The sequence below is a fragment of the Pezoporus flaviventris genome, unplaced genomic scaffold, assembly GCF_033815535.1.
Source record: "Pezoporus flaviventris isolate CSIRO_AGI_PZ_B2104156 unplaced genomic scaffold, CSIRO_AGI_Pfla_v1 ptg000031l, whole genome shotgun sequence".
NCBI lineage: Eukaryota > Metazoa > Chordata > Aves > Psittaciformes > Psittacidae > Pezoporus > Pezoporus flaviventris.
Genome location: NW_026892579.1, coordinates 4041999 through 4067690, shown reverse-complemented (window position 1 = coordinate 4067690; position 25692 = coordinate 4041999). Strand labels below are relative to the sequence as shown.

General features: G+C 38.0%; 1 protein-coding gene across 1 annotated transcript; it reads right to left on the bottom strand.

Moving 5' to 3' along the window:
• GOPC (golgi associated PDZ and coiled-coil motif containing) lies at positions 1–23570 on the bottom strand. The gene is given in 10 exon segments (XM_061460053.1): positions 1–1292; positions 1791–1971; positions 2400–2564; positions 3231–3326; positions 4560–4725; positions 4970–5145; positions 6992–7015; positions 9520–9684; positions 23017–23382; positions 23385–23570. Coding segments are annotated over 10 exon segments (1629 nt in total). The 5' UTR covers positions 23556–23570; the 3' UTR covers positions 1–1173.
• Between the last annotated feature and the right edge of the window lie 2122 nt (positions 23571–25692).

Genomic DNA, 25692 nt, shown 5'->3' with positions numbered 1-25692 from the left:
ATTTGCAGCCATGCTGAGGGCCTTTAGATGTACACCAATTAAAAACTATTTTAAGATACACTGCTCTTACAAAAGAAGTAACGCTTTGTTTCAACAGTAAGACAGTTATAGGTTAATATGACTGCTGTAACATAACACAGATAGGGCCAGACACCGACTGATTCTGAGCACCTCCTGTAAAGTACTGTGTACTCAACTTTCAGTTCTTTAAAGATTATTTTAATGTGAAATGAGTATGTTCAGTACCCATCAAAAGCACTCAGCATTTCATAAGGTCAGGCTAATGATGACCAACTCAAACCACTCTGCATTAGCAGTAACCATACAATGGTATGCTAATGAATGCTAAATTGATGATGCTCGGGAAAAGAAAAAAATACCAAAAGGGCCCACATAATTGTGAACATTTCAAAACTAATTTTGCTTTTAAAATCCCACAATACTCTCTTTAAAGACTTCCAGAGCATGTTTCAAATGGAACAATTGGCAGTGAATTCATTAAAACAACAATGCCAAAAATCTCACATATAAAATGATCATGGGCTGAAGGATGACGATTAGCAAGTACTCCACTGTCCCATTTGGGTTTTGATGGTCTTTGCTCAAGTAAAAGCTCTGGTTTTTACTGTTCTGAGAAATTTAAAAAAAAAAACAACTTATTTTTAAAAGTTACAGTTCAAAAATCCTAAGTACAGTATTCATAGACGCAATGGTACACTTCCCCCTCCATCCTTCTAGAGTTAAAGCTTGTTTCACACCAAACTGAACATCATCTGTCCCTTTAAAGGATGAAAGGGTCAAAATGAAGCTGTCCACATCTCATTCTGCTTCCTTGGGGACATTAATGAGATCAAAAGTTGAATGTACTCAAGTTACCCTTTTTAGAAATCCCATGCTTTGGTGCTTATTATTAAAAGAAAATTCATTTCACATGCCATGTGTTAGATAACTACTGTGTGTCACGCAAAAGACAGTTTTCCACATTTAGAATTGCTCACAATGAAGCCCTGAGGTAACCGCCTTTTTTCCAGGCAACAGTAATACAGTTCCTTTTGACATTTAATCATCCTTTTACAACCTACACTAGTATATGCATCTTGGAGCAGTCAATACTGATTATCAATTGTTCGCAAAGACGGGATCTGTCCAGTTGTTTTTTTTGTCTGTTTGTTTTTAGGATAAAGACTCAGCAGAACAGGGCAACTTGGGTGCAGTGTCTTCTAACGGAGCTTCAACTGAATTCCCCAGGTCTCCATTTTCATGTCCATCAATACTTGGCTTCTTATCAAAGACTGCAATTTAAAAAGAAATTTTATTTCAGGAAGAGAAGCAATTTTGGGAGTGACGTATCAGTGAGCCTTACTTCAGAAACAGGAAAGTGAAAATGACCACTAAACACTAATGAAATGACCACTAAAATAAGAACTAATAGGTGTTTAGCAGAACATAGTATGACAGGAAAACAGGAACTGTTTCTATACTTCCCTGATCTAAAACATGTATTTGAAGAAGCCAACAGCAGAAAATGTCAGGGAATTAACTATTCCTAGACAAGAGTCAGGAAAAGGTAAGAACAGATCTGAATTGTAACCTTTGGGAAAAGCTGATCAGGAAAAAAACCCACACAAATCAATTAAGTTAGTTAGTTATGTCTAAGTAACCCAGGCCAATAAATGAGGGACCATCTAAAAGAGCTGACACCCTATGAGTAGGTTAACAGTAGATTAATTTTACAATGAATATTGACACTTCAGAATTAAACTGCATGTAACGGATTTTAGAATGTTTACCTTGTGAGGGTTTGACATCCACATTTGCATCTTTCCTATTAGAACTTGAATGTGCACCTTCTTCCAATTCATCAAGATACAAACGATAACGGTGTCCACTCTCATCTTCATATTCTACATTTTCATCATCTGAATCAACTTCTGGAGCAACATACACTACTTCAAATTCAATCTCACCTCTCTAAAATAAAACAAAAGTTACAGATTTACTTACTACTTCACAGCTATACAGTAGCATTACTGAGATGAGCTAGGTTACTAAAACAAATACATTTCACTGTTGTAAAGACATTTACAGTTGTGTTGAATATTCTGGATATGTGTCTGAATTAAGTTTTTACTGACTAAAGAAGAACAGCTCTATAGCTAAGATTTACCAAAATTACCTGAATCTCCCAGTTATGTGCCAATACATTACAAACAGTGACTTCAGCATTTTTCGCCTTAAATTGCAAGACATAACAGGGTTAAGTATTAGGTGATACAGCTTCAGGAATTGCTGCAGCTTAGCATAACACTGTGCTTATCAGAAAGCATTAAAGTTCAAAGTAATTCAATAGAACACAGGAAGCACCGAAATGCGTCTATGGATAACAGGTCTCAACTGACCTGTTGGGAAAGAATAGTTACAGCTTCTTTATGTTTGGCATCTCTTAGATTAACTCCATTTACTGCCAGAATAGCATCACCAACATGCAGCCCTCCACATCGATCAGCAGGTTGTCCAGGATGGATTTCAGAGATCAGTATTGGAACACCATGCTCCTTCCCACCCTATTGGGGAAAAAAAAAAAAAAAAGTAGATTTTAATTAACTGAGACATCCATTAGCGTAAAATCATCATTCTGGTAGTTGCTCTTAAAGTACTTATTTCAACTTTTATTATAGAAAATTAGAAAGCATACATCAGAGAAAGAGAATGCTTCCCTGAATTCTTTTCCCCACAAAACAATGGACAAATTTCAAATTCAGAGTCAAAGGAGACAATTGAGAAAAATAATAAATGTATCAAGTCATATACAAGCTGATGAGACAACATCAAAACCTCATTTTAAAAGCGTATCAGGCACCATATTTACTTGCAAGAAACAATATTCATATTTAGAATAACAGCATAACAGAATTTTCAAAATTTGGAATTTAGTTCTCAAGATTGTTTCTGTTCTTCTATTGACTTACCACACCTGAAATTCACCACTGGCTAATTTGCTGGTCTATATCCTAAACATAAGTTGAAATCTTAAGTTTTACATAAAATAGCAGTTACCTATTTCCTGATCTACCAAAATGAGTCTGCAAGTTCTATGACCATAGCTATGGATTTGCATATGTTCTTTTTCATACATTCTAACAATACATTCACTGATCCAATATGTTACAGCAGTATAAATACAATTTCAAATTGCTTATGTGTCACGGAAAATAAATGCAAGTATTTACCGTGATAGAAATTCCTAGTCCTTCATGGTCTTCTTTAACTAGCAAAACTTTTCTGATTGGACCAACACCTTGACTCTTCTTTAAGGCATCAGGATCCTAGTTCAATAAAAAATAAGCATAGCAGAAATATAAACATGTGAACCAAAAGTTCATTTCTGCATTTTTATTTCTTGAATTATATACAGACAGTGTACAGGCAATAGAGTTTTAGACTAGCTCCAGGCAGGACAAACTTACAGTGCCCCTTTACAAACAGGACATGAAATCAGAAAAACATTCCTCCCTATGAACTCCTGATGAGAAAAATTATTTCAACTATTTCAGTGTTGAGTGATGCACAACACAGAACTTAACTTCAAAAGAAAGAAAACAGCCATATATTAGAAGTATAAAGGGACTACATGAAGGAATGCTGATCACTGCTGAAAAGTTGTGATGTAAACTGCCATTTAAAACTGATCAAATTATAGAAGATGATGGAATACACCCCAAAGAAGAGGCTGCTTGCTCAAGTTTATTTTTATTATTATGAACCATACAAAAACCCATTCAACTCAAAACAAAAAGAGAGACTAAATAAATTAAGGTATTCATTTTGTTAAGCCACTACACCATTATGCATACCCTTCAAACCACACATACACATTTGTCCACCAATATTTTATATGCAATCAACAACATAAGCAATGAGATCCATCTGACTAAAGTATTTAGAATAGCTCACAGTAAAGCACTTCTCTGAAAATGTCTGGTTTTATGAACTTAACACTGGGGTGACTAACAGGTCATGTGCCAAACTGGGCAAGTTCTAGCAAGGCTACCCACAATGAATGCCTTTTAAAGGTTTTATTTATAAAGTAACTTTTGGAGGGGGGAGAAAGAAAACTCAATTCTTTTACAGAATGTCATTTATATGGCCTGTAAAGACATTTTTAAAAATTACCTTCAGTTCAATCTAATCCTAAAGTTGTTGTTATTCTTAGTTTTTGTAAATAAGTTAGCTCTACATTTTGAAACTGAGGTTAACAAAATTATGCTGTTAAATTCGCATTTAAACACACACATAGCAGAGGCTCAGTTTTCAAAAGGACTGAGTGTTCCTAGGCAAGTCAAAAGAACTGTATCATCTTTCATGGTGACGTGTTATTTAGCATGTCATCATAATACTTTTTGTATCCTTCAGCATACAGAAGAACTATATATTCAGAATTGACATTTGAAAGAACACAATATTGAAGTAAGAATAATCACAAAAATTAAAAAGTAACTCTCATTCATTTTCCACAGATGCTGGAAATTATGAAGGAATGGCTTATCATTTCAACTTACATGTCCTGGTGGTGCTTGCATTGGTCGTTTTAGATCATTCCGACCTCTACAAGCTCTAATAACAGTTTTGTGCCGGTGAAGGTGTATTTCTGCTTCAAGCTGATTCCAGAGCTTGTCATGAGCAGGTCCTTTCATATCTCGGCCCAGTAACTGAATCTGCTGGACCCTACATAATGAAAAGGAGAGTAAAACAACATGCTGTATTACAACTGAAAAAGCAATTCATTGTACAACTCATACACTTCATCTGGCTAGCACACAGTCACGCAGCAACTAGCGCAAGAGCTTGTTCAGTTAACTGCAAACGTGAGACTTTTCTTACCTGGTCTTAACACTGGACATGCCAAGGAAGAAAACAACAACAAGAAAAATCTCATGCTAAGGCACATGGATTGACTTCATTCACATACCTTCCAGCTAGTTCCTTATCTAAATACTTGGCTGCCAATCTTGCTCCATAAACCTCAGCCTGAAGCACAGCTATGTGTCTACGAAGTGCTTCATTTTCCTTTCTCAGTAACTTCACCTCAGCTTCTAGCTGAGCTTCTTTTACTTTTTCTTTCTTGTTGGCTTCAAGTTCTCTCTCCTTTACCAAAAAAAAAAAAAAGAAGGCAAAAGAAAAAACATGTCAAAAAGCTTTCATTGAAGCTAATAAAGGAACACTCACTGTTTCTGAACACACATTCTCCCGCATTCAAGACATGCGTGCAGGAAAAAAAAATGCAAGCAGCAACCCTGGCACTGCAGCTAGTGGTTTGCATTCAACTTGCACTGAAAGGTGAGAAAATTTAAGTAGCCTGAACATCATCCTTACTTTCTCCTGTGTTCAAATGGCAGATTCATACAAAAAAAAAAAAAGATTATTTTTACCATTAAAATGTAACTACAAAAACACTGAATATTTCAATTTGACAATATTCTTTAACTATTTTAATAAGATTTTACTACAATATGAAGGAAACGTTCTGTAAGTCCATGTGTTTTTAAAATTACAATTATTTTCATGAAAAAAAACAAGATGTGCCCAGCCAGGGACATTTCCAAATTAGCCTGAATACCACAAAAAGAAAGCCAGAGATTCTACACATGGAGATTCCCACCCTAACAAATGTAATTAAATGATGAATCAGTGCAAAATTACTGTTTGAAAACAAACAAAAACCAAAACATATAACATCTTAAAAAAATCCAACAATATAAAATCCCAACACTAAAACCACACTTCAAGCAAGCTGAAATTTCCCACTGATTTTCTCTGAATTCGGTTTGTAATTTAAGTTTTATTTAAACCAAAAGTCAAATGTCATATTTCTAAGATTCATTTTTAGTTATGTATCTTAAATGTTGTACCTAAAATATGAGGAACAACATAACACCATATAACTGTTTTCTTCCTATTTTCTCAATTACTGACTCTTGTTCTGCGACTGAGGTGGAAAATTACACCCAGAAGCCATTCTTCTCTAGCCTGTCTCCAATTGATCACCACATGGATTAAAAAAAATCAAGAGGTCTGCAATACAGAATCTCTGAAGATGTACTGAAAGAACTCATCTTGAACAATGATCATGAGATGTGCCAAAAGTCTCAAAAATGTTTAAAAACTTGAGGAAGCTACAGAACAGTTTTATGCTTTCTAGTGTTCATAGAATTGCATAGGTTCTGCAAAATAGAAATATATTTTCCATTGGTAATATTAAAAAAAAAAAACAACCAACCTCCAACCACTAAACCAAAAATGCAACTGCAGTGCTGAAATTCAAAGCTTACAGTTACCAGCTATCCCATGGCTTTTCAATGAGCTAATACTGACCGATGATAATGAAGTATATAACATAATAAAAATGGAAAAGCTGTTTGAAAAAGTTGCAAGTCTATCGCTATGAAAGACTGAAAGATAAAAGTTAACATTACTTCACTTTTTCTTCTTATCTCTATAGTACTGTGTTTATATGCTTTGGGCTATTACACAAGCCAGTAAATCATTTTAATCATGCCCGTTAGAAGAACTGAGAAAAGGGAAAACAAAGAAAGGCTGACAGGAAGTTTTTTAAAATACAACACATAGAATACTCCGTGTTACATTGATAAATGTGTACAGTGCTTATGCTTTAGAAATTGTATAACACCTTAACATTTTTGAGACACTGCCAGAACAGTCTTTCAGAATGAGAAGTTGCAGATACCACCCCAAATTAGCTGTTACAATAATAAATAAAACACATACAGACTTAGGAAGGAGAGCACCAAAACTAGAAAAGAAAAACTAAAAATGCAAAGAAAAATCACTACATGGCATCTTGCTAACTCACAGGAAGAAGCAACAAGTTGAATCTGTTTTGTGAGTTTCTAGGCCAACACATACATATAAAAAGTTGCTGCACAAAAGGACTGCTTAAAACATAAAAAGAAAGGGCAGTTAGAATACTTACCATTTCATCCACAGAAAGGACAGACTTAAGACAGAAGAAAAGAGTTCCATAATTAGAGAAACAGGCAACAGGAACTTCAAGCAAATGAAACGTAAGTTACTTTCTCCAAAAGAAATTTACCTGCAGATTTTTTATTTTATTAGAAGCCATAAAGAACAAGCACATTGTTATAACTGTACTTAGCAGAATTTTGGTATTTTGCAGTTAAAGTTACTAAAAATCTTAATAAATAATAAATCTTAATAAATATTTTAACCTTTATTGTAGTATTGAAAACAACATTTTCTCCTAAAATACCAAGACGTTTTATAAAGAATAGCACGTTAATGCAAAATGCATGAAAGCAGTTTTGACAGGATCACAGAAAATACATTCTTTAATATAACATCTGTTACGCAGATAATTGACTTTTCCCTTTCAGAAAGAATAACAAAATACATGTTACAAAAGGAACATAAAGGACGGAAAGAAGTAGCAAGAAAGACTAATCATCTACCAAATTCAAGAAAAAAATTTCAACTACGCAACTTCATACTCTAACAACGAAAGAGTTACTGTGATTGGACTTAACACTCCTAAAAGGGAATTTGGCCTCAACTATATGATGTTATCAATTGCTTAACAATCCAAAACATTTAAATGTGTCTTTGTTCACAACTAGGCACATTTTACAGTTTGTAGAGTACACATTTATGCTGGGAGCCTCCATACGCAAGAAGAGTGGTTGTCTTTAACAAAGAAAGCAAGAAGTTAACTAGTACAGAACTTTATTTCCCCACTGCATATTCTGTTGACACAGTTATTTGCCCTCAGAAGCTTTCTGACTGCCAGAAGGTCAGCATGACAGTTTTTATTTACCTAAACCTCAAACTTCCCATTTTATTGTCATTTAAGCAGCCTCAATTTTGCTTGCTCAAGCTTTCCAGACCTTTATGGTTTTCAGTATCTAGAGCAGTTTAAACTTGAGCTTTTCTCCACTAAACCCATGAAATCTCTGAAGGCAAAGTAAAGCAAATTCAAAAGATTAGTCCTGATGTTTATAAAAAAAGAAGGAATTAAATGGAATAAAGGAGAGAGTATCATTCTAGGCTGTCAATAAAATTCAACAGCAGCACAGAAAATCTAAAAAAAGTACAATGTATTTACAGACACCTGTGGGAAAAAGACTGCTGGCAAAAGCATGGAGATTTAATGTATCTTTAGAAATAGTTTATAACAAGGCAAAGAGAAGCAAAAAGGTTAAGAGTATTACTCTGTCATTTATAAATTAAGCCTCACTAACACAATTTAGGGACCAAAACCACTCAGAGTGATGTGTCAGCTTAAAAAACTTGCAACATATAAACCTGCAGCCTAAAACTTAGAAAATATTGGTGACCTTTAACTAAAGGTTATTTACAGAGCCATAAATATTAACAACCCTAAAGAAACTTCATCATGCTTAAACTATAATTCAATAGAGAATAAATTATGTGCAGAAAATGTTACTTTTATACTGAATAAGCAAGTATGTACACTGAGGAGCATAGCTTTTGGATCTGAAACAGGAAGAATTTGAGTTACTCCCGTTATTCAGTGAGTAGCCTAGACAGCCTTTAAGCATTATAGTCTATCACTATGTTTTATTATACATAAATCAACAACATAAAATAGCAGAGGAGATTAACATTCCACATATGTGGAGACTAGACATTTGCAAACAACCTGTGAAGCAATCCTAAAAACAGACAGAGAACTAGACTTTGATTTATGCCTACAGTTAGAAACCACAATTTATACATTACTTTACTTCTCTAATTTATAAAATCTTGGTAGTATTAAGAGGCTGAATCTGTGCTACCGATAGTAATGAGGCAGACTACACTCTGGTTATCAGTCATGACAGCTAACTGCACAGAATAATTATTGTTAGCTTTTGGTGGGCTTCGTGGAGGTTTAAGTTTCTAAAAACCATATTGTACAAAATTATCAGTGGTTTATTGAATTCTTTTATCACAGTGCTGCATGTAGCAATGGAAAGCACCGTAGATGCATCTGCAGCATTCTCAAAGAATGACAATAGAGAGGACTGTGATGCCATCTACCCTCTCTCTGTATGGCAAAACAATCCCATTCTTACTATTATCAAGAGTGTAACTACAAGAAAAACAAGCTTACCTCACTTCAAGATTTTTAAGATATGTGAATATTTGGTTGTATTTGTACATTGGAAGTTACTATCTTTTGCAGCTTCTGTCTCCAGAAAAGCTTTATAAACCACTAGAATATTTTCTTCTCCTAAAGAAACCACTAGAAAATAGTTTTTGAAAAAACAACTTCTTAAATTCTTATTTATTATTTTGCTGTTATGTTATTTTTAATGGTTGCTAACAACCAACCATAAAAGTTACATAAAACCAAAAAAGATAACTTTCTAACATTTTTAATGTGAAGATTTGTAACCTGCTTATTTGCACCTTCCAAGGAAGGATTTCAGCCAGGAGAGGGAAAAGTATAATATAATCCTCCATGCAAGCCACCATACTCACCAGTTTTGCCTTAATAGCCCCAGAATCAACATTCTGACCAGTTTTGGCATGCAGCTGAAGTTGAACAGCATGGAGTTGCAAAAGCTGATCATGCACTTCCTTTTCCAATACTGCTTTTTCTGCCTGTGTTTCTGTCAGTTCAGACTTCAGATCAACTAACTGTGCCTGTGAAGACATAATCCATCATAGGAATTAGAGCAATTATTAAATGGGGTCATCAAAACTGTAAATACATAGATACATCATTTGCGTACAGACAACAGTACATGCCATCACAAGTTTCTCTGCAGCCCAATTTAAGCACTGAATCACTTGCAGACTTTTCTCCCCAACTGCCACAAATTTCATTCATCCACAGACCCACCACCAATCACAGTGCAAATGTAACAAGAGCTGAGTTTTTCCTCACACAGACAACAGCATGTGATGCTGATGTCCATCTACTCCCAAAGAGGGCAATGTTATGAAACCTACATAGGATTTACAACCACAGAAATGTAAACACAATTTAGAATTTTAAAATTATTAAATCTTACTAAAAAATTATCAAAGTAAAAAGACCATTATTAATGCAAGGCTGAAATCAAATAACCCAATTTACAACTGGTCTGTTATCAGTGGCTTAACTGAAATAGTAAATGAGGTGGCAAATGAGAAGCCATGAATTAACACACCTCTAAAATGCATATCCAGAAAACCAAAAATGGTTAACAACTCTTTAATAAAGTGGTTTTGAAACATTTTAAATACAGTTTATATGTAGTGTTTATATCTGGAATAAAAGACCAAGCGCTAATATGTTTACCAAATTACTTGTTATCCTGAAAGTCTAACAGCATTTTATAAGATAAAACTATATTTATATAAGCTTTAGTCTACTATTTACCAAAAAAAAAAACCAACAAATCCACAGAAGATTACCTCAGGAAATGTTCTGGTAAATTCCCAGACTATATTTTTGCTTCCAAAAATTTGGAACTAAAGAGCAAGATGGAAAAGCCACTAATTATTCCAAAAAAAACACCCTCTCATATGAAATAACGCAGAGTATTATAGATATTCTAACAACATTATACTGATGTTCAAATTCACAGTGAATATTAAGTTACAGGCCAACACTCACCCCATTCAACTATGTAAATCACGGCTTTTAAACGTCTGCACTGGTTTAAAGTGAAGAAAAAAAAAAACAAAAAAAAAAGGCAGGCAGAATTTGACTGTGAGTGGGGAGTACTTACTGGGTCTAACTTTAGGGACATAATTTAGATGGACAGCTTCCTTAAGCTTCCAGAATAATTCTGGCATAAGTAGGCACCACTCTTCCAGAAGTGATTCAGAGCACCTACATTAGAGCGCAATTTGATGAGACAGGTCAAGCCAATCTCCAGCTTGCTCTGTGAGAAGAATGATCTCCCTTCCTGCCCCCTAGCCCCACATCTCCAGGACAGGAGGGTAACAGATGCCCTGCCCACGAGTTCTGCTGATTTTAAACCAGATTCCCCAGAAGAGAGCAGAATCACCTCTCCCTGTCCATTCAGACAGAGCCTCAATAGATAAGGTTAGCATTTCCTTTTCATTGAGGAAGGTGGAAATGCATGCAGCCCCATTCCATCTGCCAGAATGACAGAAAACTAAGAATTTGTAAACCCTTGCAGAACTCTGAAGCAGAAATTGCCTTCTATAGTAAGATGATACAATTTAGAGAAATTGCTTACTTACAAAAACATATTACTCTTGCCAATGACCAGCCACTGTTAAAGTCTTTCTGCTATGGATTAAATACCTTCAAACAAAAGCAGACCCATGCCTGAACTAAACTAGTGAAAGAAAACATCACAAATATAAGAGGTGATGGTAATAGTTGAGAAGAGATAACTAAGACCTTAAAATGAAGGCACCATTGTACCCAGTCACAATTCCACGTAACGTGTAACAATATTGCTCCTACTTTATTACTATTTGTTGTTAGCATATAAAGTATAATGAATATACTACTTAAAAAAAAGACCACAATGCCTTCCTCCTTTCAGATAGGCACTAACAGCTAACATAACAAATTTTATTCTTTTTTCTGTACACCCCCCCACACACACACTCATCCATTCTAATTCAAAACACGTGGAGAAGCAGAAAGTTGCAGAACAGATATATCAGTTTAATATTGTCCAGCCTCACCTAGTAGAGAACAGCAAATAAGTAACAGAACAGAGTTCTGGTATGGGAAAAAAAAAAAACAAACAAAAAAACCCAACAACAACAAACCAACGTTATTTCCCTGTGCAAATTACAACGCAGCAAGAATGCTACCAGCTTGTGACATGAATGATGCTCCAAAGGGATCACAAAGAGACTGTCAAACTCATAATAAAAAACTCCAAGCAACTCTGTATGACTTAGGATCTAAATTAACATCCAGCTGCTTTAATAAAGAGAGCAAAATGAGAAATGGTATGAGCTCACATCATGAAAGTAATCCGTTTACACATTATGAATAGGCATAAATCTATCCACTAGAACAGATGTAGCTACAAAAGTCACAGCAAAAAGCAAATGCCGCAAGCTGGTTTACAACTTCGTGATCTACTTCTATGAAGGCTGACAAATACTTACATTATTACACAGAAGTTCTGCCTCTCTCAGCTTGGCCAGCTCACTTAATTCTCCTTTATATTACTCTTACTAGCACTATTTTTTATCCACATTCCCTCACTTTGTTATAAAGGAATCATAGGGAAGACCACTGGAAATTCAACAGCTCTACATTCAGTTTTGGCAATTGCTCAGTAAAAACCAGAAAGGGGACAGAGACAGCAGAGGAAATGATGAGCACAAACAAGAATTACTGGCAAGGCCATTCTTTGCCAGCGCACCATTTACTGCATGAGGCAGGGGCTCTACAGAACAAGATGGTGCTAAATCATATAATTGCAATGTTTCAGTTTGCATTAGCAAAACAAGGATAAATCAGTGTTGCACAAATAACTGTACCAATCCTTTCATTGGTAACTTTTTGGATGTACTCTCCAACAAGACTGTCGAAGGAGAGATGTGATGTATTAAACCATGTGCTTAAACCACAACACTGAGGATGCTCCAGAATTTGTGGAGAAGCAGTTGAGGGCAGAAGTAAGGAACAGCCACCCACAGAAGACCACTGAACTTCATGGTTAGGAGAGCTTAAGAGCCACCAAACAACAAATAGAGAACAGAAACTTTCACTGAGGCAGAGGTTGAACAGAAGGCAGTATATTTACTTTTACAACATCCTTTGACAGTAATTTGCTGATTCACCCAGAAGAGGAACTCTTCTGTATTAAGGGCAGTATACAACTGCACGGATTAGCAATTATCATGCCTAAGCAAGTATCACGCTGCAAGGTAACACTTTAGTTTCTCTCTGGCAACTCATTTAAGAGTCTGTGCCCCAGGCAATAGACTTTGGAGCAGGAGTGAACTGTGGCTCATGGAAGTACAATTTAATCATGAAAAAAGCTGACAGGACACAAGATAGAATAAAAGGAAGAAAGAGCTGTGCAAATTCTGGCACATGTTGGCAAAGTTAATACCTTCTGAGATATGCTCATTTGTCTCTGACTCACTGAAGTCTTGGATACTTTCCTCAAACCAAGATCTGTAACTGGAATTCAGCGCCAATGGCAATAGGAAGCACCTGGTCTGGACCTTATAATGGAAGCCAAGGCTTACTGAAATCAAGAAGAAAATAACCAAGTTTCTTCCTTATTAAAGGAAGTCAGGCCTCTTCTTTCAATGGTCCTCTTTTTCCAGCCCTTTTGTCATGGACAACAATCACTGACTTTTCCTGAAGCGCTCTGAGAAATGCTTCAGTTCAGCAGTGGCTGCTTAGTTACGTAAAGGAGTCAGAATGGAAAAAATCGCAGAAAAAAGAACAGCATTACTGACAGAATCACTTATTTTTCTGAAGTACCTCATTCATTATTGTTCTCCAATTCATCAATAATTATTAGACACATTACTGTTAATATCTTTGTATTCTCTGTCCCAGTTACAATCCATACATGGACAACTATACAAGACATACTCCTTGGTTTCCTACCTTTTTTCTCCTCACTGCTCTGAATAAAAAACCAAACCAGCCTTTAAGACTGATCTGATCTGTTTGGGATGGGGGCAGAAAAGGTAATTCCGTAAGTCTGTTTTTAATATTCTTCCACAAAGCACCAGTAAACACATGCTATTTCAGAAAGAGTTACTGCTTCAGGTTATCACCCCGCTGGTCTACAATGAAGCTACCTCTAAATATTTAAAGTTCACAGTTTGAGTAAATTGGAGATCTTCGTCAAATTAATCAAATAGTAAAACTCAACATTTATCTTCCATGCAATCTAACACAGAGATAATATCAGAAGAATTGTTTTGAAAGGCTGGGTAAACATTTACTCAATTTTGGGGCATATTTTGTCATTTACCAAGTATCCTGTATTTCGCAGAGATCTTGCACCTGTGAAAATTAAACCCAATTTCAATTGAAATAACCCAAGAATGTATAAAATGCTTTTTTTTCATAGGATATAAAAGAAAATAAAACATGGCATTAAGCAACAGACATTCTGCAGAGGTTTTAAAAAAATATTGTTGCAAAAATAATTAAAAAATCTCCAGGCAAAACAGTCCAGCCATAACATCCTTCAATTTTAAATCAACAGTTCTTATTTCTTGTTCAAGCAGTGATGAGTTATCAAAAGCTGTGTTTGTTATATATGATTCTATGCTAAGCATGTATTTTAAGCTGGCAACATAAGACATATCAGCTTAAATGCTGGACTTGGCTATATTTATGGTCATAGAGTTCTTAAAGTCTTAACAGGTTTTCATTAGGAGCCTTGAAACAAATATCATCACTGAGGTATCTTTCAATTATTTGGTATCATATAATTTTTTCTTCAGATAATGGTCTAAATTCTCAGAAACTAAAATATTCATTCATCCACCTGTACATTTTTCATAGAAAAGGGAGCATTAGAATAACTAACCAAAAATCACTTATTTCTATGAGATCTCAGAGCCATACTCAAATATCCTATGCTACATTTGTACATAGTTAAGAATGAAAATGTGGACCTTGCCCTGAAGAGCTCACAATGTAAATACACAAATGCTGAATAAAGGTAACATGAAAGAGAAATACAAACTTAGTTATTTGAGTATAGAACTGCACAACAGGAAGACAGATGGCATACTAAAAACCGCAAGTTACGATTTCTGATAACTATCAGTGCTTGAATGAGGCACTAGAAGATGACAATATCGTGACCTCCAAATCTAAAGCACCAGAAGAACTTCAGAAAGTGGGATGACAGTACTAACATACCACGTTGACAGGAAACAATTTAACTTTCACTGATGAAAGGGAAACTAGATGCAGGGGGGTGATGGGCAAACAGAGAGACTGCATCATCAGGTAAAATAATGACAATGTTTTTAACTTTGCGGAAAGCTTTTTCATTTTCTGAGCTATCATTTCAATAATTCCTGCAGTAAGGACAAGAATTTTATTTGACCTCACAGATGTATTAAAAAAATACCTAAGATTTATCCAATGACCAGACACGAGGAGTCAAAACAGAGCCAAGATGAATTGCAAATCTGGGTCTGAATAATACTAGGACATGGCAGTGGCATTATTCACCACACCAAATAAAAATGAGAGGAAGACCAGAATTCTCTCAACATCAAAAAGTGCAATGAATGCTTTTGAGGCTTGTGATGATGCACTTTTCAGTATATCGATTTCTACTCAAAATAAAACTAAGCATAATGGACATATTAGATAACACATTTGTCAGCAAAGGAAAGCTAGATGCATACAAAAATATCCATCATATTACCAACCAGTCATAAGCTAACCACTCATAAAACGCTTTTAAAGTAGCAAATATTCTTTAAAGATTTTTTCATTTTCCTTTCATTTCAGGCCTTTAGGGTACACCTAATTCATTCTCAAACTAAGCCTTCTGAAAGCACAAAGGTCTGAAAACTCTTTTTTTAAATGAATGATGATTTTTCTCCACCATCTCTAAGTGCCAGCAGCTAGGACTTCAAGAAATATTGAACACAAGCAGAATGGCAAAAAAAAAAACAAACAAAAACCCCACCCAAAACCACAAAACTAATAATATTTCATAATTTTTATCTTACTTTCCTAAACAAGGAAGTCTAATGCCATCATTTTATCCGTGTCTACATTTCTTCCTATTTGACCTTTCTTCCCTGCTGATATGAATTGAATCTATTCTCAAGATTCAAACAGATCTATTAGAGGGGTAAAGGTGTGTATGATTATAGGTCCTACAACAAACAAATTTTGCACAAAACAGCTGCTGGAGAAAAGAGTAAATTGGTGCCCTTGCAGAGTGAAAAGCAGTTAAGAGTCAGTAGCTAGCTTGTTTAACCCACCCTGAGACAAGAGCGAATGGCCCGGTAGCTAGGCAGCACACATGCAATTCGGAGCTAGAGACTGTGCCACTAACCAAAACTGTAGGGAAATGAAAAAGCAAAGGATGCTGTGGCATGGAAATTCACAGATCACAGGAAAGAATGGGGAGTGTCTGAATCGGAAGGCTTTAGCGATTTCAGAAAGTGTTCGACACTTGCATTAGGACAAATCATTCCTCACAGATCAGTAGGAACTGAGATTTCAAAGCTCCACGGACTCCAATTACTAATAAAACACCTCCGGTATATATATTTTTAATGGCTAGTTCTACAAGAGAGGCCCCTATGAACCTTGCCATGGGACCAAACCAAAATTCATAGATAAATAAATTATATAAGGTGTTTTCACTTGTGTCCTCCTGTAATTTATGCTAGACTTCAGAAAGTTTATCAACGTATGTGCTTATGTATTTAAACATTCACTCCTGGTCAGTACTATTACCCTTCTGATGTACAGGCTAAAGGGTTTAGGATCATAAAACACAACAGAGGACAGTACAATGCTGCAATTACTCTGTGGCTTCTGCCCCCATATGTGCACAAAAAATCAACATAGATATCAAGATATGACACTAGCACATATGCTTAACATTACATCTTGGTATTGTATTTCTCTAATTGCTGGATGAAAGGATTGTCTCTGTCAACTCACTGCTGTCACTTTGACTACAGCTCTCCAAAAGACAAGAACACTCTACCCTTTCTCTTCACTATTGAATTCTTCCTGCCTGTTAGCAGCATTTGCTGCAATTTCTCACACAACCATATTAAGCATAATGGGCTGGTCTGAATGAGAAACCATGAAATAGATTACAAACCTACTGATCTCAGTGTGCTCTTTACAAAACTAAACAATGTGACAGTTTCTGAATAAATGATACGCTTGGGAACCACAATTTTTTGTTGATAACCCCCCCAATTCCAACATAACCATTTGCCAGTGATGAAAGCGACTAGCCTATTTCAATAGTTTTAAAAGACTGTAGTTACAAATTTTTAAATGAAATTAAAAGCCTTTATTTCATTATTATTGTGACCCAAAAAGGACATATGTAACTTAAGTTTTTAGATAAAGCTTTAACAAAACTGTCTTTATCATATGGCTAATAAGAACATGAATGTCAAAATTTATGACTACTGACTCCCTAAATGAATGCTACAGTAGTGTAGCTATGTAGGTAGTCTTAGTAAAGATGCAGTGTATGAAAGTGATCACACAAATGAGCTGTAAATTAATTTAGTCCACCTTTAATATGTCCCATACAGAACACGAAGTATATGAGACATCTACAAATTAATTGCTCCAGTTCTCAGATTCCATTCTAGTCTTGCCAAAACATTCAGAATACTGGTCAGCGAACCAAAAGGATACAAAACAAATACATACATTTTATCTTCTCTGCTGAAGACCATTCTGGATATGTAAGTACTTGCATACTTTTCCTCCCAACATTTAAAAGATAACGTAATAATGATACATGTAAAGCATCTTAAAAATTTGGTTTCCATTTACATAAATGGATACATCAACCAGCATTTACATGCCAGGCACTGATCTTTTTAATCTCTGTCATTAAAATACCTGTTAATGCAGCTACATACTATTTTCATTTTGCTTTACATACTGTTTCTTGCCATTTTACTTTATATTTGACTGTATCACTCTATTTGGACCTACTTACAGAAGCACAAATTTATTTTTTCTTTTTTTTAACCACCTCTTGTACACTTTGCTGCCACTGACAGATTTCCGTCTGCCTCACAAAGAAATTTTTTTCAGGTTGCCCATGCTTCTAGCTCTTTTATTAAGACAACGCAAATCAGCTTTTCAAAGTCATATTGCCAGTTTTATTACTGCCATTATTTTGAAAGTCCTAGTAGCTATGAAACATAATTCAGTAAATCAAACTAAGAAATATAAACTAAAATAATGGCTCCCTATCACTTGCCCTTTGGCAACTCCCAACAAATGAGACACAGAAAAGGAAAATACTTTACTACATGCTGACTGAAACTAAACTAGTTAAACTCATAAAGACTTCCAGAACTTCTGATACTGGAAAATATGAATTAAGTATAAATGACCCCTTTAAAAAAGGAGTAATTATTGTGAGAAAAGTTACATGTATCAAGTAAATGACAATTTAGTATATAAGCCAACTAGAAAATTTATGCAAACCTGTACTTCCTGAATACCTGAAAACTGCTCACACTTTAGGGTATAAAATCAGCTGGATCAAATCTCATTCAAGTGATTTTCCAAAAGAACACTAGTATGAACAGATTTCTATTCCAAAACAGAAAAAGTATTCAGAGTTAAAAGTGTAATTAAGATAATATCTCAGTAAATACTGAGAGTACTGCTAAACAAGGCAGGACTAGAATTCTACAGCGTGCTCCACAGGACAGACTCACACACTATAAGTCACCAAGCACATACAGCCACCTACGCTCAGGTTTTTTGGTTGACTGGGGGGGGGGGAGGGGGGGGCGTTTGTTTGTTTAATAGGGATCTTCAGATTACCTACATAATTCTACATATGCTTTAGCCAATATAGCAACAAGTTACTTACAGAAGATTTCACCTTACAGGAACATGCTCCTCTAAACCTGCTAAGTGATTCCATGTTCCTCAAGGACATAAAAATACATAGGCTTCTCAGACATATACTTAAATGTTTCCCTTAACTTCAGCATGTACATTGGCTTAACACAACCACTAAGACACAGGGTGTGTTCTACCAGACATTCCTTTCCAGCTTGTTCATTTCAAATTAGAGAATCACATTGGCAGTCAAAGTGCCAGCATTAAAGTCAAGCTCAGTTTTCACTGGCACATTGGCCTACTTCTTTTATTTCTACAACACTGCCCTATTTAGAACTTTTATTTTTTGAAATGGACATTTAGATAATGTCACAGTCAGCACCATGGAATTTTTTCACCTCAAGTGACAGTCAAACAGGAAAAACAAATCCTATCAACTTCCTCACCATTAGTATCTACTGAAATTTCACATGCTTGACTGCCAGCCTGCACCTGCTGATTTGCAAAGCCTTCCAAGAGACAGATTATCACAAAACATCTTTAAAATGGCCGCCCTAACAGCCTTAGGCCCTAACTGTTCTCCATCAAGGTACACTTCTTCATTTGCTCATACTGAAGTGAAGCCAATCTCAGTGGCTTCTATCACCTAACACTTTCTCTCCTCTTTGGTAAGCTACTTAATTGAACTCTGTTCTACTGCAACTGACAGGAAAAATATGAAAACAAAACCTCCCCTGCTTTTATTTCTTTAATTTAGGACTGTAAATGTCAGTAGCACAGTAGTATGTTTATAACCTCTCACCACCTGAAAGCACAAGTAAATTTATCTGCATACATCCACTGTACATCCCAATTCCTTCTAAAAATAACTTACCCTGAATTGGCAATATGTAACTCCCTCTTTGGAAACTACTGTCTTCCTGGAATACTTCTTTCACTATTCAGAAACATCCCTCATACAATATTTTACCTAGACTCATCTCTCTAGCAGTAGGTATGAACCAATGATCACAAAACATTTTTTGCACCAAAGTCCTAAAGCGGGAGCTTCCATCTACCAATCCATCTACACTGTGCCTCTTGAAAGCAATTGTAACAATCAGAAAATGCATCTTAAGCTGACAAAGTTGATAAAACAAAGTCTGAACTGCATTTCATTATTCTTGTATGTAATAACACCTGACAATTCTCATCAAGGAAATGGAGCCCATGAACAACAGAATTATATTTATCATTTTACATTATTAATTTGATTTTCCTTCAGGCTGCCCTACCCCTGGAGATGCTCAAGGCCAGGCTGGCCAGAGCTTAGAGCAACCTTCTAGTGGAAGGCATCCCTGCCCATGGCAGAGGGATGGGAACTACATGGTCCCTTCCAATCCCAACTATTCTATGATTCTATGAAATAATATCAGTAAGATAACAGCAGGCAAATACAGCTGCAAGAGTAAATCTTAGCTTTTAACAGTCACTGACACATTCGAAGTATTATCTTAGTCCAAATAAAGGCGTATTTCTAAAGATGGATTTAACTTACTGGCTTGAATAAACGTTTGTACCCAAGTAAACTACAACTAATGACACTTTTATGAATGTGATAAAAGCTTTGTATTAAAATGTACAAGCATTGTAAAGTTAGTTGTGAGCTATTAGGAAACTACTGCAATTTTAAAAGTTATAAAATACAGTAACTTGCGTTATAAAAAAAAAAAAAGTAAGCCCACTGATCACGTAGAATCATAGAATAATTAGGGCTGGAAAGGACCTTAAGATCATCTAGTTCCAACCCCCCTGCCATGGGCAGGGACACCTTATGCTAAATCATATCACCCAAGGCCTCATCCAACCTGGTCTTGAACACTGCCAGGGATGGAGCATTCACAACCTTCCTGGGCAACCTATTCCAGTGCCTCAGCACCCTAACAGGAAAGAATTTCCTTCTTATATCCAATCTAAACTTCCCCTCTTTAAGTTTTAACCCATTACCCCTTGTCCTATCACTACAGTCTCTAATGAAGAGTCCCTCTCCAGCATCCCTATAGGCCCCCTTCAGATACCGGAAGACTGCTATGAGGTCTCCACGCAGCCTTCTCTTCTCCAGGCTGAACAGCCCCAACTTCCTCAGCCTGTCTTCACACGGGAGGTGCTCCAGTCCCTTGATCATCCTCGTTGCCCTTCTCTGGACTTCCACTATTAATGTTAGTGACTTCTTTCAAAATATATAACTGTAGCCTTCATTTTGGACACTGAGGGGTTTGGCTAGACATCTGTACATATAAAATACAAGACACTCTCAAGAGAACAGCTGAATCTCTTTTGACATTATAAATGGAGGTTTTCACTTCAAGTTTATGGCTCTAATAATCATGAGGTCCTAAAATTAACAACCTTCAGGACAATACTAAACCTTCTAAAGGTCTATTTGAAAGATAAAACTCCTTTATAGGTATGATGCCAAATAATACTACAGTAATAAAAATATTTCATAAAAGTCTTTTTATTCACTTGTAAAGCATTCACTCTGAATTCACAACATCATTTTTATCAAACAATTACTTCATGCACTTAAATATAGACAATAATTATGCTATTACAAATACTAAGTGTGCTTCTTTGCTCTTCTTGAGATTGAGGCACACATCTCCAGTTATTTAGGTGCCCCTGATGGTTTATATTAGATACCAAAATACCTTGCAGCATCTGAGCTTTATCATTTCCTTTCAAAATATTTAAGCTTGAAACAACTTTTCAAAGAAATATTTACCAAGCATCAACTCATTCTCTTAAAATAACATGACAACTCATCTGTTTCACAAGTCTGTACACAACACCCACCATCCCTGTGTAATATGCAATAAATACTGATTGTCTACTATAAACTCATAAAACTTATTTTACTATGCCTATACAGTTAATCCTGTGTAGCTTGACAGAATACATACATACCCAATACTAAAATGTATATGACAACATAACAACATAAACAAAGAATACCAAAGCCATAACTACAATAAGTATTGTGGTGAAATAAAGACTGCAATGAAAAAAGCTCCTAGCTTAATGAGGTCTTTGTTCTACTCTAAATATCCTGTTCCCCTGTTAAACTCTATGGATTATTTTGCATAACAATGTCTTCATACCAGGAAGAAACCCGACTAAAAGCAAAACCAATTTACTTACTCTACTTCCTACTGCAAGACAGACCTTCAGAAGAACAGGTTACTGTCTGAAGACTCTTGAATTCCTTTATTATAATAAGCATAACACAAAGGACTAAAAACTGAATTCTGTGGTTGTCTATTGATGCTCTTGCAAAGCATATATTTCCATGGTTTTTCAGATTTTTTTCCCTTACTCCCATATATTTGAAAGTTAGTAGAACAAGCAGTAAAACTCAAACAAGCATTGCCTACAAGAGATACTGAATATATTGGGAGGGGTTTAACCCAGGAAAAACTAACTGATGAAAGTCACTTGAACACTCTTCTTATTTGTAACAGAAAGACAAGAGGGCAGTTTATACCAACACCTGTTAAGGACAAAACAACATCACCTACTAAACTGAAGAAGACTCAGGTTGGACAGTTACAAAACAACCATGAAGTTCTCCAGAATCTCCTCCCAGAGCACTCCAGTTACTGTACCAGCCACAGGACCTACAGTTGTCCCTCCTGAGCAGCATCAGCCAGCTCAGTTCCAGCTGATGCTTCTTTCTTCCCACTCTGACTCAAATTCTGCATTAGGAATGAAAACAATTTCAACAGCAAGGACAGTTACTTTTCTCCTCACAGGATGTGCAACCTTCAATATTAATTTTCTGACACTAAATTTGGCAGAGAGCTATCTGATCTACCTCAGAGTACAAAGGGACAAGAGGACCCATCAAAGTCCATCCCCAATCCATTTTTCTGTTTCATTTACTCATTAGCAGAATAATGGCCTCATTTTGACTACTGACTATAACCTTTAAAGACTATGAACGTCTCATGATGCTTGAACAGATGCCTAGAGAAGCTGTGGCTGCCCCATCCCTGGCAGTGCTTAAGGCCAGGCTGGATGGGGCTTTGATCAACCTGGTCTAGCAGAAGGTGTACTTGCCCATGGCAGAGGGCTTGGAAATGTTCTTTAAGGTCCCTTCCAACCCAAACCATTCTATGATATATGTCTTTGTCCCGTTTTTAAAAGCTTTTCCAACTTTACTAGTGACAATGCAAACAGAAGACGAGTCAGCAGCACCTGTTGCCCAAGACTTCTGCTTTCGACATCAAATACAACTTTTTTTGGACGCACGACTTCATGCCCACGCTGTAAGCATCAGCACAGCCATGCCCGAATCCCGCGGGGCCTTCCAACACTCTGAGCCGGGTTAGGCCTCCCCTGCTGCTCCCCGCACTCCCAAGAACAGGAAGGCCGCCACCATGGGGCCAGGCCCATCGCCCCCACACCAGAAGCCCTGGAGCCCCCTCAGCCCCCGTCACCTCCAGCTTGTGGTTGATCTGGGACACGGTCTGCGCCTTGTGGCAGAGCTGGGCGAAGCAGGAGCTGAGGCTGGTCATCTTCTGGCGCCCCTCGTAGGTGATGTCGGCTTGGTCGGGGTCGATCTCGCCCAGCAGCAGGTCCACGTCCACGAAGGCCTTGTCGAACTCCTTCTCCAGCACCTCCAGCCAGCGGAACATGGACACCCCGCCACCCGCCGCTGAGGTCGACCCGGCCGCGACCCCGCCACAGGCCGCGCCGCCTGGCCCGCAGGCACCGCCGCCCGCCGCCGACATGGTGAAGCTGCTGCTGCTACTGCTGCCGCCGCCGCCGCGGCCCCTGCCTCCTTCCCTCACAGGTCTGGGCACCCGGGCAGGGCAAGGCCCACACCCCCCGCCTCAGCCGCCCTCCCGCGGCCCGCTCCCAGCGGGAGCACCCTTTCCCCCGCAAGACAAGGCGGCGGCGGCAGCAGCAACAAACCCAGCCCGGCTCCACCGGGGCAGCCACGCAGGGAAGCGGGAGGAACGCGCCCAGCGCGCATGCGCTGCGGCGCTGACAGGCGGCTTCGATGGCGGCCCGGCGGGCAGTGGTGCGCGACTCGTGCTGCCTGCCACAACTCCAAGCGGCGACAGGCATCAATGGCCGAGACCCGAGCCGCCGATGGCGGCTAGCCAGCCTGCACCGCCAGGGGACGCTGCGGGCCGGGTCCTCGAGAGGGCCGGGGTGGCCCCGCCCGCTCCAGGGTGCTCTGGTACCGACCCTGCGCCGGGAGCCGCGGTTACCGGGGAGCGCCGTCAGGACGGCTCCTGCTCAGGCTCCGCAGGCAGGCGCTGTGCGTTCAACCCGCGCTTCGCGCCCTGAATGCGAGTAGCTGGCGCCTCTCACCCTGCCCTGCCTCAAGAAGCCGCTAAGAAACGCTCGTGGCGCCTGACGCCACCTGAACAATTACTTTCACCTCGAGAAATGTTACTCTTACGTTGCGTTTATCAGTTCTCAGCGTAAGTCTCAGCGATGAGGCACTCCTCTGCCCACGGGAAGCTGGCTACTGGCTTCTCTGGGGTCCCCACCCGGCAGAGTCTGCACGGTAGTGGGGCACAGGCCAGGCAATTTACCTCACAGCACACCCCTCACAGCGCAGATGTAGCTAAGATATTAGGAAGAAATTTTTCACTGTGCGGGTGGTGAGACACTGGCACAGGTTGCCCAGAGAAGCTGTGGCTGCCCCGTCTCTGGCAGTGTTCAAGGCCGGGTTGGACAGGGTCTGAGCAACCTGGTCTAGAGTGAAGTGTCCTGCCTGTGGCAGGGGGCTGGAACTAGATAATCTTTAAAGGTCTTTCCCAACCCAAACCATTCCATGAAGTATTGTGTAAAAAGGACTGCCCCAGACACCATTACATCTCTAGAATCATTGGTAAATGCAGTTATACCCATATAAAAGGTATTCGGATTGCTTGGGGGGGGGGGGGGGGTGGTGTTTTGGTTTTGTTTTTTTTTTTTTGTCATCATAGTTCTGAAATTGAACTCAATTTCAGGGAATAAGCTATCTCTCCATGGATGCTTTCTCCAAGGCATTTGCCTTGGTTACAGATCGCCTCCTTTGAAATATGGAATTGATTCTGATGTTGATTTCAGTGGGAGCTTTATTAGCAGGTGTTACAAAGCTGTCATGCAGCTTGGCTTTATTGCACCAAAGTTGTAATTCCACCTCAAAAGAGGAAAAAAAGGATCATTTAAACACAGATCAGGCCCCTAATCCTGCCTACAGTGTGGCCCCACAAGCTACACTGCCAGCACAATGGAGGGGAAGCAGAGGGGCCCTCCAGTCAGCGGAGGAGCAGATACTAAGAAAAGGGTAACGCACCAGGACCCCTGCATTCCCTGCCCTTGGGCTGCAGGACATCCTGGGGTGAGTTTCTTGCCTTGCTCCACTTTGCATAAATAATTGATTAGGACACGGAGAAAGAGTGATACCACTTTACAGCTCAGTGATTAAACCACTCACCTGGAATGTGTAGTTATGTCAAAGCAGGAAAGAATGGTATCTCCATCAATCTGCTTTCAGAGGAGCTGGATAAAAGCAAACCTCACCACTAACAGTAGAAACCACATTTCCTCTGGGATCTGCTATCAGAGACTTGACAAGAAGCCTAGAGATTGTTATTGTAAACCTGCTCGTTTGCCCTTTACAGTTCAAACTTTCTGCACTGTAATTGAAGAGGTAGTAACAAACTGGGCATGCCTAAGGGGGATTCTCTTACTGTTAAGCCCATCCATGATGGAAAAAGCCACAAATGCTTTTATATATACCTACAGAAAAAAAAAAAAATTTGGCTCAGTAAATTGGTATATTCAGAATAATAGTTGAGAAAGGTGTCTAAAGTTTAAGTGTCTAAAGTCAACAAGTACTTCTCAGTGAGCCTAGCTTAAAAGAGCATTTGCTTGACCTTCATTCTAATGTCCATTCTCCATAGCCATATTGACAGTCTTTTCCTTATACAACAGAGTCTGACAGAAAATCAAAGCATTTGATTTATCAAAAGCTAAACTATTATTACCATTTAAATTAGTTCAGCCACACAATAAAATAAATTGTTTCAGGACTATCAGTTTTCCTGTTAGCTTTGGCTTTCATTCTGGTAGGTATCACACTGGAGAAGTACCTATAGAATTATGTTACA